The sequence below is a fragment of the Bemisia tabaci genome, chromosome 10, assembly GCF_918797505.1.
Source record: "Bemisia tabaci chromosome 10, PGI_BMITA_v3".
In the NCBI taxonomy this organism is placed as follows: domain Eukaryota; kingdom Metazoa; phylum Arthropoda; class Insecta; order Hemiptera; family Aleyrodidae; genus Bemisia; species Bemisia tabaci.
This window is the reverse complement of record NC_092802.1, coordinates 27,055,411-27,070,628: the sequence shown is the minus strand read 5'-3', so window position 1 is coordinate 27,070,628 and position 15,218 is coordinate 27,055,411. Positions and strand designations below refer to the sequence as shown.

General features: G+C 37.9%; 1 protein-coding gene across 1 annotated transcript; it reads right to left on the bottom strand.

Annotated features, from left to right (window-relative positions):
• Positions 1-676: 676 nt before the first annotated feature.
• On the bottom strand, positions 677-13,629 carry LOC109044632 (alpha-tocopherol transfer protein). Its single transcript, XM_072305571.1, has 7 exons — positions 13,175-13,629; positions 9,246-9,433; positions 6,495-6,654; positions 5,362-5,614; positions 4,139-4,249; positions 2,938-3,046; positions 677-2,148 (listed from the first exon to the last, which is right to left on the bottom strand). The coding sequence occupies exons 2-7, from the start codon at positions 9,361-9,363 to the stop codon at positions 1,994-1,996; spliced, it is 906 nt and encodes a 301-aa protein (XP_072161672.1). The 5' UTR covers positions 9,364-9,433; positions 13,175-13,629; the 3' UTR covers positions 677-1,993.
• Positions 13,630-15,218: the final 1,589 nt, after the last annotated feature.

Here is a 15,218-nt window from a genome sequence, read left to right as displayed (position 1 = left end):
GAACATTGATGTTAATAAAAACAAAAAGTAAATTGATAATTTTGACCCGAGTCGCGTTTTTTCGCTCTCCTGGAATATTTCGCCTTTCATTTTAAGCCCCGTTTTCCCATGCCCGGCAGTCGCAGATATTCTCGAAGAAGCAAAGAAATCACAAAACATTTTGTATGTTGACTAATTATCCTTTTCTACAAAAAGTAAAACGTAACAGGTGACTCTGAGACTGAGATGCGCGTTATCGCAGTTTGACCACCATCGTAACATTGCAAGCACGCAAAACGTCGGTGCTATCTGTTAGAAGAGAAACATTTCTCACTTTTTAGAAAATATTTTAAGTTTTGAAATTGAAAATATTTTCAGAAAACTCTATGGGGAATTCATCTGTTCTAATATCATTGAGGGATGCGTTTACAGAATATTTTTACTCTAATTGTGTTAGCTGTCAATAAAATCTTGCGATTGAACCGTGTTAAGCAGGAAGGGGCCAAGCTGCATCAGCCATTGCCAAATTTAATCAGGCACATTTTTTTTACACGAAAACGGACGTGCGGAGTTTTGTACAAATTTAAAAGAATTTTCTACAAAGTACGAAGCGAATTTCGTAACATTTTCGGAGGGATCTGCACAAACATTCTCTTGTTAAAAATTGAATTGCGCTGTTAAATTTGGCAATAGCTGATGTGGCTTGGTTTCTTTCTGCTAAAAGCGGTCCAATTACTCATGAAAGTGCACGATTTTTATTTACTGATAATCTTGCAACGTTGTTTTGATCCAATTGCGAAATTGGCCGCGTGGAATCATTAAATGGACCAAGAGTTGAAGACAATCACAAGTCATATTATGACCTGCAGTTATCTGTAGTGAAAAGAGATAAAGCGGAAATAAATACGGAAAAGGCTTTTCTTTTCTGAACGCCAACAATGTTTATTCATCGATTACAAGATTATTAGAAGGTCCCGAACTCGCAGAAATTCAAGTTCATTAAAAACAAATGATATAACCTCGAAACTGATTCATGGAAATTATATATAGAGCAAAATTCATAATTAATTTTATTCGTTAAATATTGAAAATAGGAACTGACTGGTGTGTTTTGAAATGCTTGATGCTGAATTAATATTAAGAGAAATAAGTTTAAGTAAAATCAACGAAGTGAGATCGAGAGATCTTGAAACTCAGCAATTGAAAAGCGTGACTCTCTTATTTTATCGTCGCACACGATGCAATATCGATGCTTCATTTTGTTTTTGTTTTTTAATTGCAAAGGAAGCGTTGAACAGTTTGATTGCAGCCACTGCCACTATGGATGCGAAAACGTCCTTTGTCCAATACAGGGTTTTATAATTGCGGTGGGTTTCTTTTGATGCTGCTGAATAGGATCGATCTCTTTCGTAAACGTTTAATTACACTTAGGGGATGATTTATAAAATTGATCTAAATTCCTAACGTCTTAAACCATATTTCGTCGTTAAGTCACGACCAAATTGTCCACTCAAATTTTGAAACCCTGTCTTGGACATCAGACGTTTTCGCATACGTCGATTCAATTGTTCAACATACATTCAAATAGAGGAAACACAAGGTTGCTAACTTGCAAGAACCGCTTCTGGCGTTGTGTCACACGCCGATTTTCGAAGTCGCGAGGGGTATTTCTAAGTACTTCTCGTTGAAATGTCGATTATTAGCTCTCTGAATATTTTCATTTTAATGAAGAGAATATTAGTGGTTTAAGTCGAAAAATGCGTTTTGCGATTGGAATATCGTAAACTTTCGTTACATAATACTTTTTGTGAAATATCCGTCCTCTTTGGTTTTGGTGCTCTTTGCTACAAACTATGTGGAGTCAATTTCTACAAGGAACAGTAAATCTATAATCAGGTCAAAATAAACTCCCACCCCCGAAGTCTCTTTTCCCGAACTCCAACACATGTAGCTCGTAGGTTTTATCTTCCGACGCCTAATGCGTGCTGAAATTGAAGATCAGCCCAGAGATATCTCAGTCAAAGTCTAGTTGTCGAAAAGAACCAATTGTTTCAGACAAATCGCCATTTTGCTGTTTTTCCAATTCCAAACTTTGCATAAATGTCATCAACGACGCTTCCTCCTTTTCAAACCATGGTTGAAATGACTTGAGACCCTCTTTCATTTTTTCTGTAACAAAAAGAGGCTTTGGTTTACGATCAAAAATTTTTTGGCAAACATGCTTGTTTAAGAATACCTACATCATGAGAATTCTTTTTCTCATCTCATTTCTCTTCACGGAAAAACTGCAAAAAAGTTGATTCAGAAAAATTTAGAGCTTGGGATCGTAAGAATTTTTTTTTATATAATATATAAACTCAAGTGCAAAAAGTCACAAAATATTAAAAGATATAAAAATATTGGAATAGAAGATAATAGAATTGACTTGAGACCCTCCTCCATTTTTTCTGTAACAAATGGGGGTTGTGCTTCACCATCGGCAAAGTTTTTTCTCACATGCTTGTTTAAGAATAAATCATGGGAATCCTCTTTTTCTGCGTGGAAAAACTGCAAAAATGTTGATTTAGAAACATTTAGACTTTAGGATCGCAAGCAAATATATCTTTTAAAACTCAGGTGCAAAAGTCATAAAATATTAAAACATAGGAAAATATTGAAATAGAAAATAATAGAAAATATTGAAGTACAAAAATTTAAGACTGAGGAGAAAACATATTTTCAAAAGGCAGCACGAGTCAGGCAATATAGGTTGCACTAATAAAAATTAGTTTAAAAAACTATTTTGTATATAAATGCAATTTTATCCTTCCCTTAGCGCCGTCTGCACAGACATTCACAAAGTCAGATGGCTCAATCTAAACCAATCCTATCTTCTGAATTTTTTTTATAATTTAATTAATTGATTCAATTTTTTATTACATTATTTCTTTGGTTTTTATCAAAATAATGCTATCTCACCATGCATTTGAACGAAAGACGTCTCTTCTTCTCCGTTGAAATGTTTGGGTACCGAATTTGGAGCCAAATCAGCAAAAATTGTAGAAGATCCTGGAGAGTGAAAGTGTAACTGTGGAAAGAAATTTTGAAAAGTTATCTGGTGTTTACAAAAACACATTGTCAGAGACCCTCCCCGTAGCAGTGATCGCCATAAGTTGCGGTTGCGACTTGATTCGAGAATGTATCGCGATTTTGATGACGTAGATTTATTGCAATATTATCGGATGAAAAAGTGCGATTTCGTAGCATAAATTTGCAATATAATCGCGATTTTTCGACGGCGATTTATCGCAATTCATCGATTTATCGAGCAAAAACGTGATAAATTGATATTAAAGTTCGATTTTACCAAACGCGATTATATAGAGATAAAATTGCGACAAGATTGAGAATAATCGCACAGATGTTGATGATCCTAGCTATTTTATCGCCAAAAAATCGTAACAAAAGCGCGACTTAATTTCTAAATATCGCAATTTTCCCGTCGAAAAATGCTACTTGGATTTTTCTTCTCTCCCGCAGCTCCTGCCCCTATTCTTGTATCTCGAGACCTGAAAATCCTCTTAAGTAGTTAGCTGGAATTTTTTCCGTATGATTTAATGAACATGTGAAGTAAGATAGAAAATTGGTCGGATTTTGCTACCTAATTTTTTTATCACTTCAAATGACAATAACCATACCGAGTGCACAAACATTTCAAAATCATGAGTTGAAAAACACTGACTCCGCGAGTTTGAATATTAGATCCCCACACACCTATTCAGCCAGCACGGAACGCGTGTTAGCGCCTACAAGACTGCACGGATACTTCTCGCATTACGCGTACACCACGGAGGATACTTCCCACGTTGCGCGTACATCACGGTTCGTAAGCGCAATGCGTGAGGTATCCAAGCAGTCTTGTAGGCGCTATCACGCGCTCCGCGCTGGCCGCATCGTTGAGTTTGGCTCTCATACTCAAATTTGCTTGGTTAGCGTTTTGTAACTCGTAATTTTGAAATGTCTGTACACTCTGCACGAGTTATTGTCGTTTAAAATCATAAAAAACAAGAAACAAATAATCAAGATCGAGAGTTCCGTTTAGAGGAATCATTTTTCCTCTCCTTGCGTTGTCGAGGATCTGTGAAAAGATTCAATTCGAAATGGTTAAATATAGACTCACTTTATTTATTAAGCCGCTAGCCACAAATGGTTTAAATAACTGAAAAACGAAGTTGAAAGCTGCATTTACGTTCATGTAGTGGATCGCATTCACTTTGAAGGAAACCGCCTCCTGAAACAAAAAATGTACGAATGAGAGGAGAACAAAACATCACCGTTGTATGTCTTAACTTTAACATCTTAAAATGCGAGATTTAATGTAGCATTTTTAACTGTGGTGTGGCGTGCTTCGCGATATATCGATTGATCTGCCATTTAAATCTATGGAAAAGAATCGATACACAGGGTGTCCGCGTAACACAGTGGGGTAACTTAATGAGAAGAGTTATAAAGAAGAATTTAGAAGTAAATTGAAATATTAAAGTTTTTTAATTAAATCTGATGTAAACTATGTACAAAAATCGTCCGATCAATGCGATCTTTACTCCCAATTGGACGGCGTTAAACAGAAAGGAACCTTGAGTGTGAATGTTTCAAAAACCTTTGAAATTTCAGTGAACTTTTTTCATAGTACGAAGCAAATTCCTTAAAATTTTCAAAGGGATCCGCAGAAACGTTTTTTCGTAAAAAAATTAAATTGCCCGGTTAAAATTGGCAATAGCTGGTGTGGCTTGGTTCCTTTCTGTTAAACGCGGTCCAATGGAGATGTTGCATTGTTGCATGTGTGATGGATTTGCGATTTGACCATTGATTCTAACGTAAAAGTTCGCGAGAAACACGATGGTGCCACTGGTTTTCTCTGAAATCATCTCCCAAGCTCTAAAAAAAGCTCTCAAAGTAAGGCCAAAATGGAGCGGATATCCCACCCTACTCTGAGAGTCCACCTCTACATTAAAACAAACTCTCCATGCATAGATAGGAAGCAAATACATTAACAAGGTTGCCGTGTTTTCAGTTTTGGAGTCCCCAAATAAAGTGGCAGCCCTGCTAATGTATTTGCTCCCTATCTTTGCATGGAGGAGTTTGTCTTGATAGAGGTGGACTCTCAAGATAGCGTGGGATATCCCCTCCATTTTGGCTTCAACTTGAGAGCTTTTTTAATTTTTTGAGCTTGGGAGATGATTTCAGAGAAAACCAGTGGGACCATCGTGTTTCTCGCAAACTTTTACACAAGAATCAATGGTCAAATCGCATATCCCTCACACATGCAACATCTCCATTGTGACATCCACAACGGGACTCTAGGCAAAGCATGCGGCGGTCGGGAGTATTGAGTATACTAACTTGGAGAAAGTGAAGGAGTGCCCTGAGGGTGCTGATCTGGCATTTACGAGCCAGGGCAAAGGTAATTGGCTCGCAGTCATAGATGATAACCACCCCGTTGCTGCTCCCATGTTTAGCCAGAACCATGTCCATGAACATGAAGAATAATTTCACCGACTCGAGCATGAGGAAACTCTTTGGGTCGTTGTCTTTGATTCGGGCCACAATGATCAGCTCGTCAGCGGTCGATCGCTTCGGTAGAAGCAGGAAACTCCTATGGGGAACCAATTATTATAACAATTAAAACCAAGAGGAGGCAAAAGAAGTATACTGCGACTGAATGGAGTGTTGTGTATGTTGCCTATCTACTAATTGAAGGAGCTTCTCTCGTTTAATAATTAATGGCAATCAAATTGACATTAGTTGTAATTTTCTTTTAATTTGCGACTCATATTGTGTATATTTCTGATACACGGAACTTATTTTATCGCTCGCTTAATTTCGGCATTCATTGCATGCATTAATCATCAAATAATACCATAAAGACCGCCGCCGTAATTTTAGCTTGCGATTCAACTCAAGTAGATTATTGTTTGTTCCTATGAGCGGGAAGTTTTAATTTATCCAAAGCGTAATTGTGCGGTAGGAGTTACTTTTAGTAATTTTCGTCGTAAAAATTGTGTTCTACGTGAAATTTTGAAAAGAAAACATATCGGCGGCGTAAGTATCTAGTTTGCGGTGTTTGAAAATCTCCGCCTCTATTTTATGTTTTTAAAGGAGAACAAATTGACATCATTCCTTGAGGTTTTTGCAGAGGTTTCTTCGCACAGAAAAGAAAAATCACGGGATTTTTAAAGAATTGCCGTTGAGTAGTTTTCCGTTTAAAAAACAAAGTATGACAGGAAGTCTGCGAGTCTGCGACGTCACAAGCCGAGATACGTGGTTGCGGACTTACACCGAAATATCATAATGCTCAAATTAGCACCTTCTTGAGTGGTCCGTTCATGATTTGTCCAAAAAATTAACGAAAATCAACTAATCCACCGTTCTTGAAGCACCAGGTTTTTACATCTACCTCGACATAAATGTGCATACACTAGTCATTTTATTTATCATAAATATATTTATGAGGCTCTGTAAATAGTTGCACTAACACGGTATCCAAGGAATGAGCCAGTCCAGAATCCAATGTAAAATTCCGTCTGGTGAAGTAGTCCGGCTGTTCAGCGCGCCATCTATAATTAGTTTTGATAGTGTTCTTCGTCGTCTCTAGATCGTAATCACAACAATGCAAGAACAAAGCTAACTGCACGTCTGGAAAAAGTGAATTACATGTCAATTCAACGAACTACTCGTGCATAACAGGTGGACTTTAGAAAGTCACTATTAGAACCAGATTTTAAGAAAATAGGCAAGTCTCGGACCATGCAGCCTCCTTGGACGTAAACATAGCTGAACAGAGTTACTATAATCAGAAAAGTTAAAATTTTGAAGGTATATACAGTTTTCTGTCAAAATTTTGGAGAGCGTACGGGCCCAAAAACGAAGATCTGCACACTGGAAAAAAAAAATCTCGGTGTATTTACTAAGAAAAGGGTAAAATTACCAAGAATTCAGAGTTCTATTTGATCCCAGTTTTTTCTTGGTAAAATTATTGAACTTTCTCGGTAATTTTACTGGATACCTTGGTAAAAACGCCAATATTTTTCATCGGCTGTGGTAGAATTGCCGAGATAAAATGGCAAAGTTACCGGGAATTGATTACCAATAAAAGTGGTATTCTTACCTGAAAAAAACAGTAAAAATACCGGTATTTAGGTAAGCTTACCAGTCTGTCTCGGTAAAATTACCAATAATTGGTAAAAAAAGTGAGATAGTAAAGGGACCAACGGACCTTGGTAACAACGCCGAGAATTTTTTTTCAGTGCATGTCAATCAATTTACTGTGGTCGCATGACCATCAGTGTATAGATTACTGTGTGTGTCAAAAAACTTCAACGATGCACTGAAAGCCTCGAGATTTTGTTTGAAGACTGCTTTCAGCAGACACGAAAAAGCTTGAATTCATAGGCATGTATCAAAAAAAGATGGACACTTAATGCAAGTTAAAAATGAACTTAAGAGAATGAGCTAAATCTTAAAATTCAAATCAAATCGACGTGAGTCGGTCGCAAAAGAAACAACTCTGTAAAACTTATGTAAAATGTATATCCATAGCAATTATGTATAAAATCACAGACGCTGAAAATCCTCAAATCATTTTTTTTTACATTCAACAAAAATACATTCCTATCAGCTGAATCATCAAACATTTAGCTCGTCTTAGGTTTTAACTTCGACCACCCACCTCGAGAGAGATTAAGTCCTTTTTTCGGGCGTTTTGAGAGCCCTTAAATACTCAATCACAGCTTCAAAAAGAGGACGTTCCAAACATGGCTTAAGGTGATTCAGGAGGTAAAGAAACATCGATACATCGAAAAAATGTAGCTAAAATACGAAGTTGGCTTTTCACTCTACATGTAAACACTGAAATGCAGCAGTGCCCTGGTGCCCTGGTAAAAATTGGCAGTGGGGTCTGTGTTCCAAAATACTATAGACCTACAGCCGGCTGTAAGATTTCCTATGGCTCCTATAGTTGGCTATACGATTTCTTATAGCCTTTTATAGCCGATGGCGACTAAGCAACAACCAGGCGATAAAGTGTATGCTAAACGTTACTAATTAGTTTTTGGACTACCGCTCTCTTTCTGGGCCGTAGTATCTTGATTCATTTTGCGAGGAAAGCTCCGTACTTATAAAAGATGCCTGCCATTCTATTCCTAATATGTTGGAGCGCCTTCATATGATACTGTGCAATACCTCTGGTGTGAAATAGTTGCTTCAAGCAGCACTGTGGCACGCTGCGGCGCGGCGGGCGAGCAGCCAGCGCGAAACGCGCATTGGCGCCTACAAACCTAACAGGGATACTTCACGCATTGCGCAATGCGTGAGGTATCCCTGTTAGGTTTGTAGGCGCCAGTGCGTCGCCGCTCCGCTTTGTGTTAGGCTCTAATATTTAATCTCGCGGAGTCAGCGTTTTTCAACTAATGATTTTGAAATTTTTGCACATCCTGTATGGATTATTCTCATTTTAATTGATGAAAAAAATATGTATTAAAGGAAAATATCATGTGTGTTTTGTATATATTATAAGGTGGTTCCGTATCAAACTTAATGATTTCCAAAGCACACGAATTTCTACACAATTTCTTATAGCCTTTTATGGCCGATGGCGATAAACTGCAATATCCCGTTGATAGGAACTATAGCCCGGCTGTATAATTTTTTATCGCTTCGTATGGCCCGGCTGTGTGATTTTCTCGGCTTTCTACAGCCAGGTATATGATTTTCTATCACCTTCTCTAGCCAGCTATAAGAATTCCTATGGTATTTTGAAACGCAGCTCCTATCGCCTATTTTTACCAGGGTGTAGAAGCATACTCCAGCAGGCTATTCGTGAAAAAGTTTCTCTCGAAAACCCTAAATTAAATCCAAAGGAGACTTAATGTGAAAATTCTAGTGCGATTTGACTAATCAAATCCTACACCTCGCATTTATAGTCTCATTTCGCTATAATTAAGGGTTTTTTCATGGATTAGAGATTTTTCACCAATAGACTGCTGAAGTATGCATCTACACTGCTGCATCTCTGTTTGTACATAGTAGTGTGAAAAGCAAAACTCGTATTTTAGCGACATTTTGTTCGATGTATCGATGTTTGTTTACATCCCGGGAGGAAACGCCTTAAAACTGTATCGTTTAATTGAGAAAGGTCCTTTGCAGTCTGTTAAATCGTTTAAAATTGGTAGACTGAAAGGAGGCGGCAGTGCATTGTGCACGTGTGATTAGTGCCGTGAATATTATACCAGATAACGAAGTTGGCGCCGTTTTTTCTTGGTCGATCCAATCTCTCAAGAGCTTTATATCATCCAGTTTCAACTGGGGATTTTTCTTCAACTCCTCCTCAATGGAAATGAGTTCCATTCTGGCTTGGCTTCAAAAAACGTCGGGGTACTTTCCCTGAAATGGCGTCAGATCATACTGAACGTTCTCCCTGAAAAGAAAAGAAATTATGTCAGATCTGCATTGTGTTTCTGTTAGCTCGTCACAAATGGACATTGAGCACACACTGGAAAAAAAACACATTAGATCAAGAGTCCAGACTCTTAAAAACATCGACAAGAAAAAATACTCTCGATTCAATCAGATTTAAGCTTAAATCAAGAACCAAGCCTCTTAATTTGAGCGGATTTCCTTTTGATTTAAACTAAATCTGATTGAATCAAGAGTCCTTTTTCTTGTCAATGTTTTCAAGAGTCTGGACTCTAGATCCAATGTGTTTTTTTTTCCAGTGCACAGTGAAAATTATAACGTTAATCGTTGAGCTCCGAGCTCCAAGCTCCACGGGATCGCTACAAATTTTGGGTCGTTAAATCTCCGGACGCAAACGAAAAAACCATCTAAAGAACGAAAATACCTCCACTTCAGGTATAGATAGACTTAGTTACTTCTTCAGTCGACATATTTTCGTCAATTTTTTTTTTTTTTTTTTTTTTTTTTTTTGGTCAGCGTCCAGAGTTTTAATTCCCGACGTCTAGAGCAATCTGGTGGAGCGTCGAACACGACGATATATGTTACAAACAGACCGCGTTCAACAGAATGAAACTAAATCACATTAGCTATCGCCAAAAACCGAGCAATTTCATTTTTTACAAGGGAATGTTCGTGTGGCTCCTCAGAAAAGTTTAATTTGCTTCGTACTATGCTGAAAATTCACTGAAATTTGCACAAAAATCCGCACGTATAAGGTGAGGTTGGGTAACTGGGCGGTGGGGTAACTGGGCAGTACCCTCCGTCTTACAATCATTTTCATGTAAAAAATTAAATCGCCCAATTGAATTTGGCAATAGCTGATGTGGCTTGGTTCGTTTCCTCTAAACGTGATCTGAATGGCACAAATAAGGTCAAATTCAACGTTTTAAATTTTCACTGTGTAATGAGCATTGACAAACGGCGTTTTTCCAATGTTCATTGATGAGAAACTTGGAGTGAAAACCGGAATGAATCCTTTCGTGGGGTCTGGTTATTGAAATTGATGGACACGGAAGACAAATGGACCACATTTTGCAATTTGGAACTATAAATTCTAGCCCGGTTTAAAAACAACGTATGTGCCATTAGTTTCCCTATGCACATAAGTGTTTTTTCAGATGAGCCAGAATGTATAGTTCCAAATTGCAAAATGCAGTCCAAATAAGGGGAAACGGAGCGATCCTATTGGTTGAAATGGGTGGTTCGCGACATAGATAAAGGAGAGGAACATGATGGGCTAACTAAGAGGTCTCCATTCGTTAGTCTATTGCCTATACCTACTTTGTCCATTGCAACCACTCGCTTCCGCCAATAGAATCGCCCCATTTCCCAGAACAGGTCAATTTGGGAACCTCGAGTTAGGTTTTTAGTGTTCTATATTCTACCTCGAATTTCGCCTACTTTTCTAGTCCGTCGTTAAAGTCTCCAAGATCGTCCACGATGGCCATTCAAGTTTATTGATTCGAAAAGACCAAGTGGAAGTCCAAAACGTCCTAAGCTCTAGCAGTAACATTTGCGGGCTGATTATTGAAAATAATAGACAGAGCGATAGACAAAGAAGACCCAGGGAAAATTGAGCAATCCTATTGGTTGAAACGGGTAGTTGGTAAAGACTCAGGAGGAAAATGATGAAATAACTATGAAGTCTCTCGTGATTCGCCATTAGTAAGCCTATTACTTACTTCCTCGGTCTATTAAACCCAACTACTTCCAACAATGGGATCGTCTTCCATAGGACATTTTCTTCTTGTTTTCTTTGTCTATCGATTTCAACAATCAGTTAGTTGAGCCTATTTTGCCCCCAGAAATCTCCCAAAATATATGAGTGCCGAGCAAAATCAACGCATTTTTTGTAGAGTCAATTCTATTCTTACGGAACAGATTTCACTCTTTAGTCCACATTTTCACTGATTTTTAAATTGTATTAAAAATAAATAAAATTAAATAAATTATATTAAAAATTAAATTCTATTCTAAGGGCAAAAAATAAAACATGAGCGGAGATTTATAACTTTACAGTCGGAGGTAAACATTTTTCGATCTCAATCATCGGTATCTGCGCTTGCGCACACACAAACGTCTTATATTTTCAAAATATTTCCAGCTTTGTGAAGCAATTTTAAAATAAGTATTTTGGAAATTTCTCCAATTTTAAAGGGTTATTTGCCGTCAATTTTACCGCTCGAACGCCACGGAGGAGCCATCGCTCGTAGCTAACCACAGAGATAAGGATGAGAGTGAAAGGCGCTTTAGATAGGTAACTATTTTAACTTCTGAGGCGGCCAAATTGCCTATCCGCTTATTCGTAGGCGTTTCTACTGCCGGGACCCCACGGACTATTTAGTGTGCTTGTAACTTGTGCTTGCCTTAGGAATATAGACGCTGTAAGTTCCACGTCATAAAAAAGCGATATATCCACATGTTCATGACCCAAACGTCTCATTATCCTATTCAGCTTCTCATAATATTTTCGTCATCATCATAATGTTACGATACAACTTCAGAAGCCTGAAGTCGAGATTAGAGATTATACTGCCGTGCTAAGGAAGAACACCGTATGCGCATTCGAAATTTGTCAGATTTCCTTCAAAAATATGTTCATTTTTAAGGAAAGTAATGAATGTTTTTCCTTGAGATTTTCAGGAGCTTTCGGTGAAATTGCGAACAAAATTATCCAGGAAATCACAATAAAAATATTCATGAGTTTACCAGGAGATTCGTGTTTTATCAAAGGAATTTGACAATGCTGAAGGCTCATACGGCGTTTTTCCTTAGCACGACAGCATAGTGGATACATATCTAATGAATTATTAAATCGCACGAGGAAAAAATACTTTCGGGAAGTCAACATTTTGTGATAGGCAGCAACATTGTTATACTCGTCTGCTAATGGCCACGGAATAATGCGTTGGGCAGTCTGCCGAACGTGCGAGAATGCTAAACGGATGGTAGCGCGAAATGCATCGATGGCAGATTTATGGTAAAACCCAGAATCTACATTTGTCTCTCTTCGTGATTTTGGTTTTCCTATCAATACTGTGTCTCGTTCCAATACGAGAACTTTCTTCCGGCTAAAAAAGAAAATTGTAAAACCCCGCATTTAGTGGCAATTCTTACGGAATGGCAACTCTGCATCCTTTTAAATGTATGCAAGACAATCAAATGCAGGTGAGGTAGACTACCTCACCGAGAATCGATATTCTTAATGGATTTAAATGGACGAGAAACAGTTTACGTCGGCACGTGTCACAGAATACTCTCCTCGGGTCCTCGGAACTTCTCTGCTATTCTGATAACAATTTCATTTTAAAACAGAATAAGAAGAGGAGAAAGCAACACCAAAAATATTCATTTCAAACAGCAATGACATCGCAAGCAGGGTCGGGATACTTGATCTATTTTTACAATTGCTAGCAGAATGTAAAAATAAACAAACGCAGAAAAAGGGATAAATGGCGGTTGCAGCTTTACTGCAGCTTTTCCCGCTTCTGAGCTTTAATGTGGAGTTGGATTTTCGGCTACTTTGAAACTAGTTTTTCAACAAAAATTTGATTGAATGGTAAACGGAAAATGTTGGTATTTCATTTATAGTAATTTTAGAAAATGGATAAAAATTATTGTGCAACAGGTCCCTTTTCTTACAGAAATTTTCGGTAAAAATTAAAAAGAAAAAAATCAATACATATTTTGGGCAGATGGCTACCTTGATAAGAATCTGAGGCATGGACATGCTTTTGTGGAGAAAGTATTGACCGTCTGATTTCTGGGCCTAACCGACGAATGTTCGATAGTTGAGTCAATCTATAGGTTTTACCAATCACAATCTTCACGTGGTAGATTCACCTCCCGGAAGTTTACACAAAAAAACTAACGGAGACTCCCGCCGCATTCAACAAATGCACATTTTAGAAATATTCACTAAACTTTAAAATTTCACTCATATAATACTTGAGGAAATCACTTTGGATCCCACAATTAATTCAGTGAAAATCGTCCGATTCTACTGACCGCTCGGCCGTGCTAAAAATTAAGACCAATTTCACCGCAAGTTCGAATAATAAGGAGTGAGGAGACACATGAAGCGCTGGAAAGATTCGAATGTAATATTCTAATTCATCCTGAGGCAGTGAGATATTTTGCACGACTGTCGATGAGAGGAGGAAAAACTGGAACGCCAGTAGGTAGAAGGACACCAATGGACTGTCGCCAAGTTGCATGTGAATGCTACGTTTTACGATGGTGGCCTTGCCAAGTCCTAAGATGATTGTGAATGACTCTATGAGCGCATCGATGTACCATGTTTGACCATGTCGTGGAGTACCAATACCGTCACCTTCCGGCAAAAGTATCACAAGCGCCATGCGACATTTCATAAGTTCCGCCGCCTTTTTATTTTTGTACAGAGAAAGTGTTGGTTGAGTCTGTTCGAAAATTTCACTGAATTTTATCGGCAGCGCAAAGAAAATTCAGTGAAATTTTCGGACATTTTCGTTGAACAGCTTCTCAGTAAAAAAATAAAATGGCGGCGGAAATTATGAAATGTCGCATGGCGCTTGTGATACTTTGGCCGGAAGGTGACGATATAGTTACACAGAGAGGAATTTCAACTCAAAAGTATGGTTAACACGGGCAAAACATAAAATAACCCTAACCCTCGGTTGACAACTTCAAGCAAAAATGCCAGCTATAGTTTTCTTGAAGAAATGTAATAAAAACAAGCAGTGAACTCCAACACAATGTGTTGATAAGGCGCGTCATTAACTCGCACATATCAACCCCTTTAGTTTTCATTTACAGAGATTTCAAAAAAGGCAAGCAGCACAACAAGAGAATTCACGATCCAACAGTGCAAGGTCAACGACGCACCTTGACGAGACCGTGTATTGTGAATCTAGAAAGCTATTCGAACAAATTTAAGTTTTTTGATCTGCCTCAAGCAAAATCTTATCAGATTCTTGAAGAAAAGTGCTACGGAAAAATTTAAGCGAAGAAAGGAAAAATTCTGTCGAACTCCTAGAAGATAAAGTCGATTTAAAGGTATTTTGGGGCTAAAATACCCAAATCACCGGTATTATAAATCCCGTTATATTATTGAAAAGAGATTTACTCGATATAAATGCAATTGTATTAAATATGTCTTGATTTTTTTATTTTAAACGTCTTTTCATGCAAAGAAGCTTAACCATGTCCATGCTTTATTCATTCATGAATTGAAAGTAAGCAATCCACATCCCGAAAATCTACCGATTTGCCGTGAAAAATTGCAGAAACTTGATATACCAGGTCGATGTACCCACTCTTTGAATTTACCAATCGATTTAGTGAGTGCACGTATGTGAAAGTCAAAATGCTATAGTCATTTTGGGTGCATTCATTTTTCATGAAACAATTGTAAGTAATTTCAATCCCGAAAAACCATACATTTTCCGTATAAAATCGAAAAAATCAAAATATGTCGACTCCCTGACGTGAAAATTAAATTCTACGTGTGAAAATACTTATGTATCGATATGCTGAACAGAATGCCCGCCTCTCCTCGTAATTTACAAACCGTTCCTATACTCATCTCAAAATTTTTCTCAGAGCTTTGTGTTATTATCAGCTTCCATTTAAACCCCGGTTTGATGGCCGAATCGGCTGCCCAAAAAGCAAGCCATTTTTGAAGGGCTCTATGAGAAATTCGTGATATTATCAGCTCTCAGGAAATCACCCCATGGGTAAAATTGCTGGTATAAATTTTCGAGAGC

What these genes read in the sequence shown, in the direction of transcription:
- LOC109044632 (XM_072305571.1), bottom strand. Translation starts at nt 9,363, where the DNA reads ATGGAACTCATTTCCATTGAGGAGGAGTTGAAGAAAAATCCCCAGTTG. An exon ending in GGCGCCAACTTCGTTATCTG is followed by an intron (nt 6,655 to 9,245) that starts GTATAATATTCA and finishes CACTTTTTCCAG; the next exon opens with ACGTGCAGTTAGCTTTGTTC. An exon ending in CTAGCGGCTTAATAAATAAA is followed by an intron (nt 3,047 to 4,138) that starts GTGAGTCTATAT and finishes TTCTTTCCACAG; the next exon opens with TTACACTTTCACTCTCCAGG.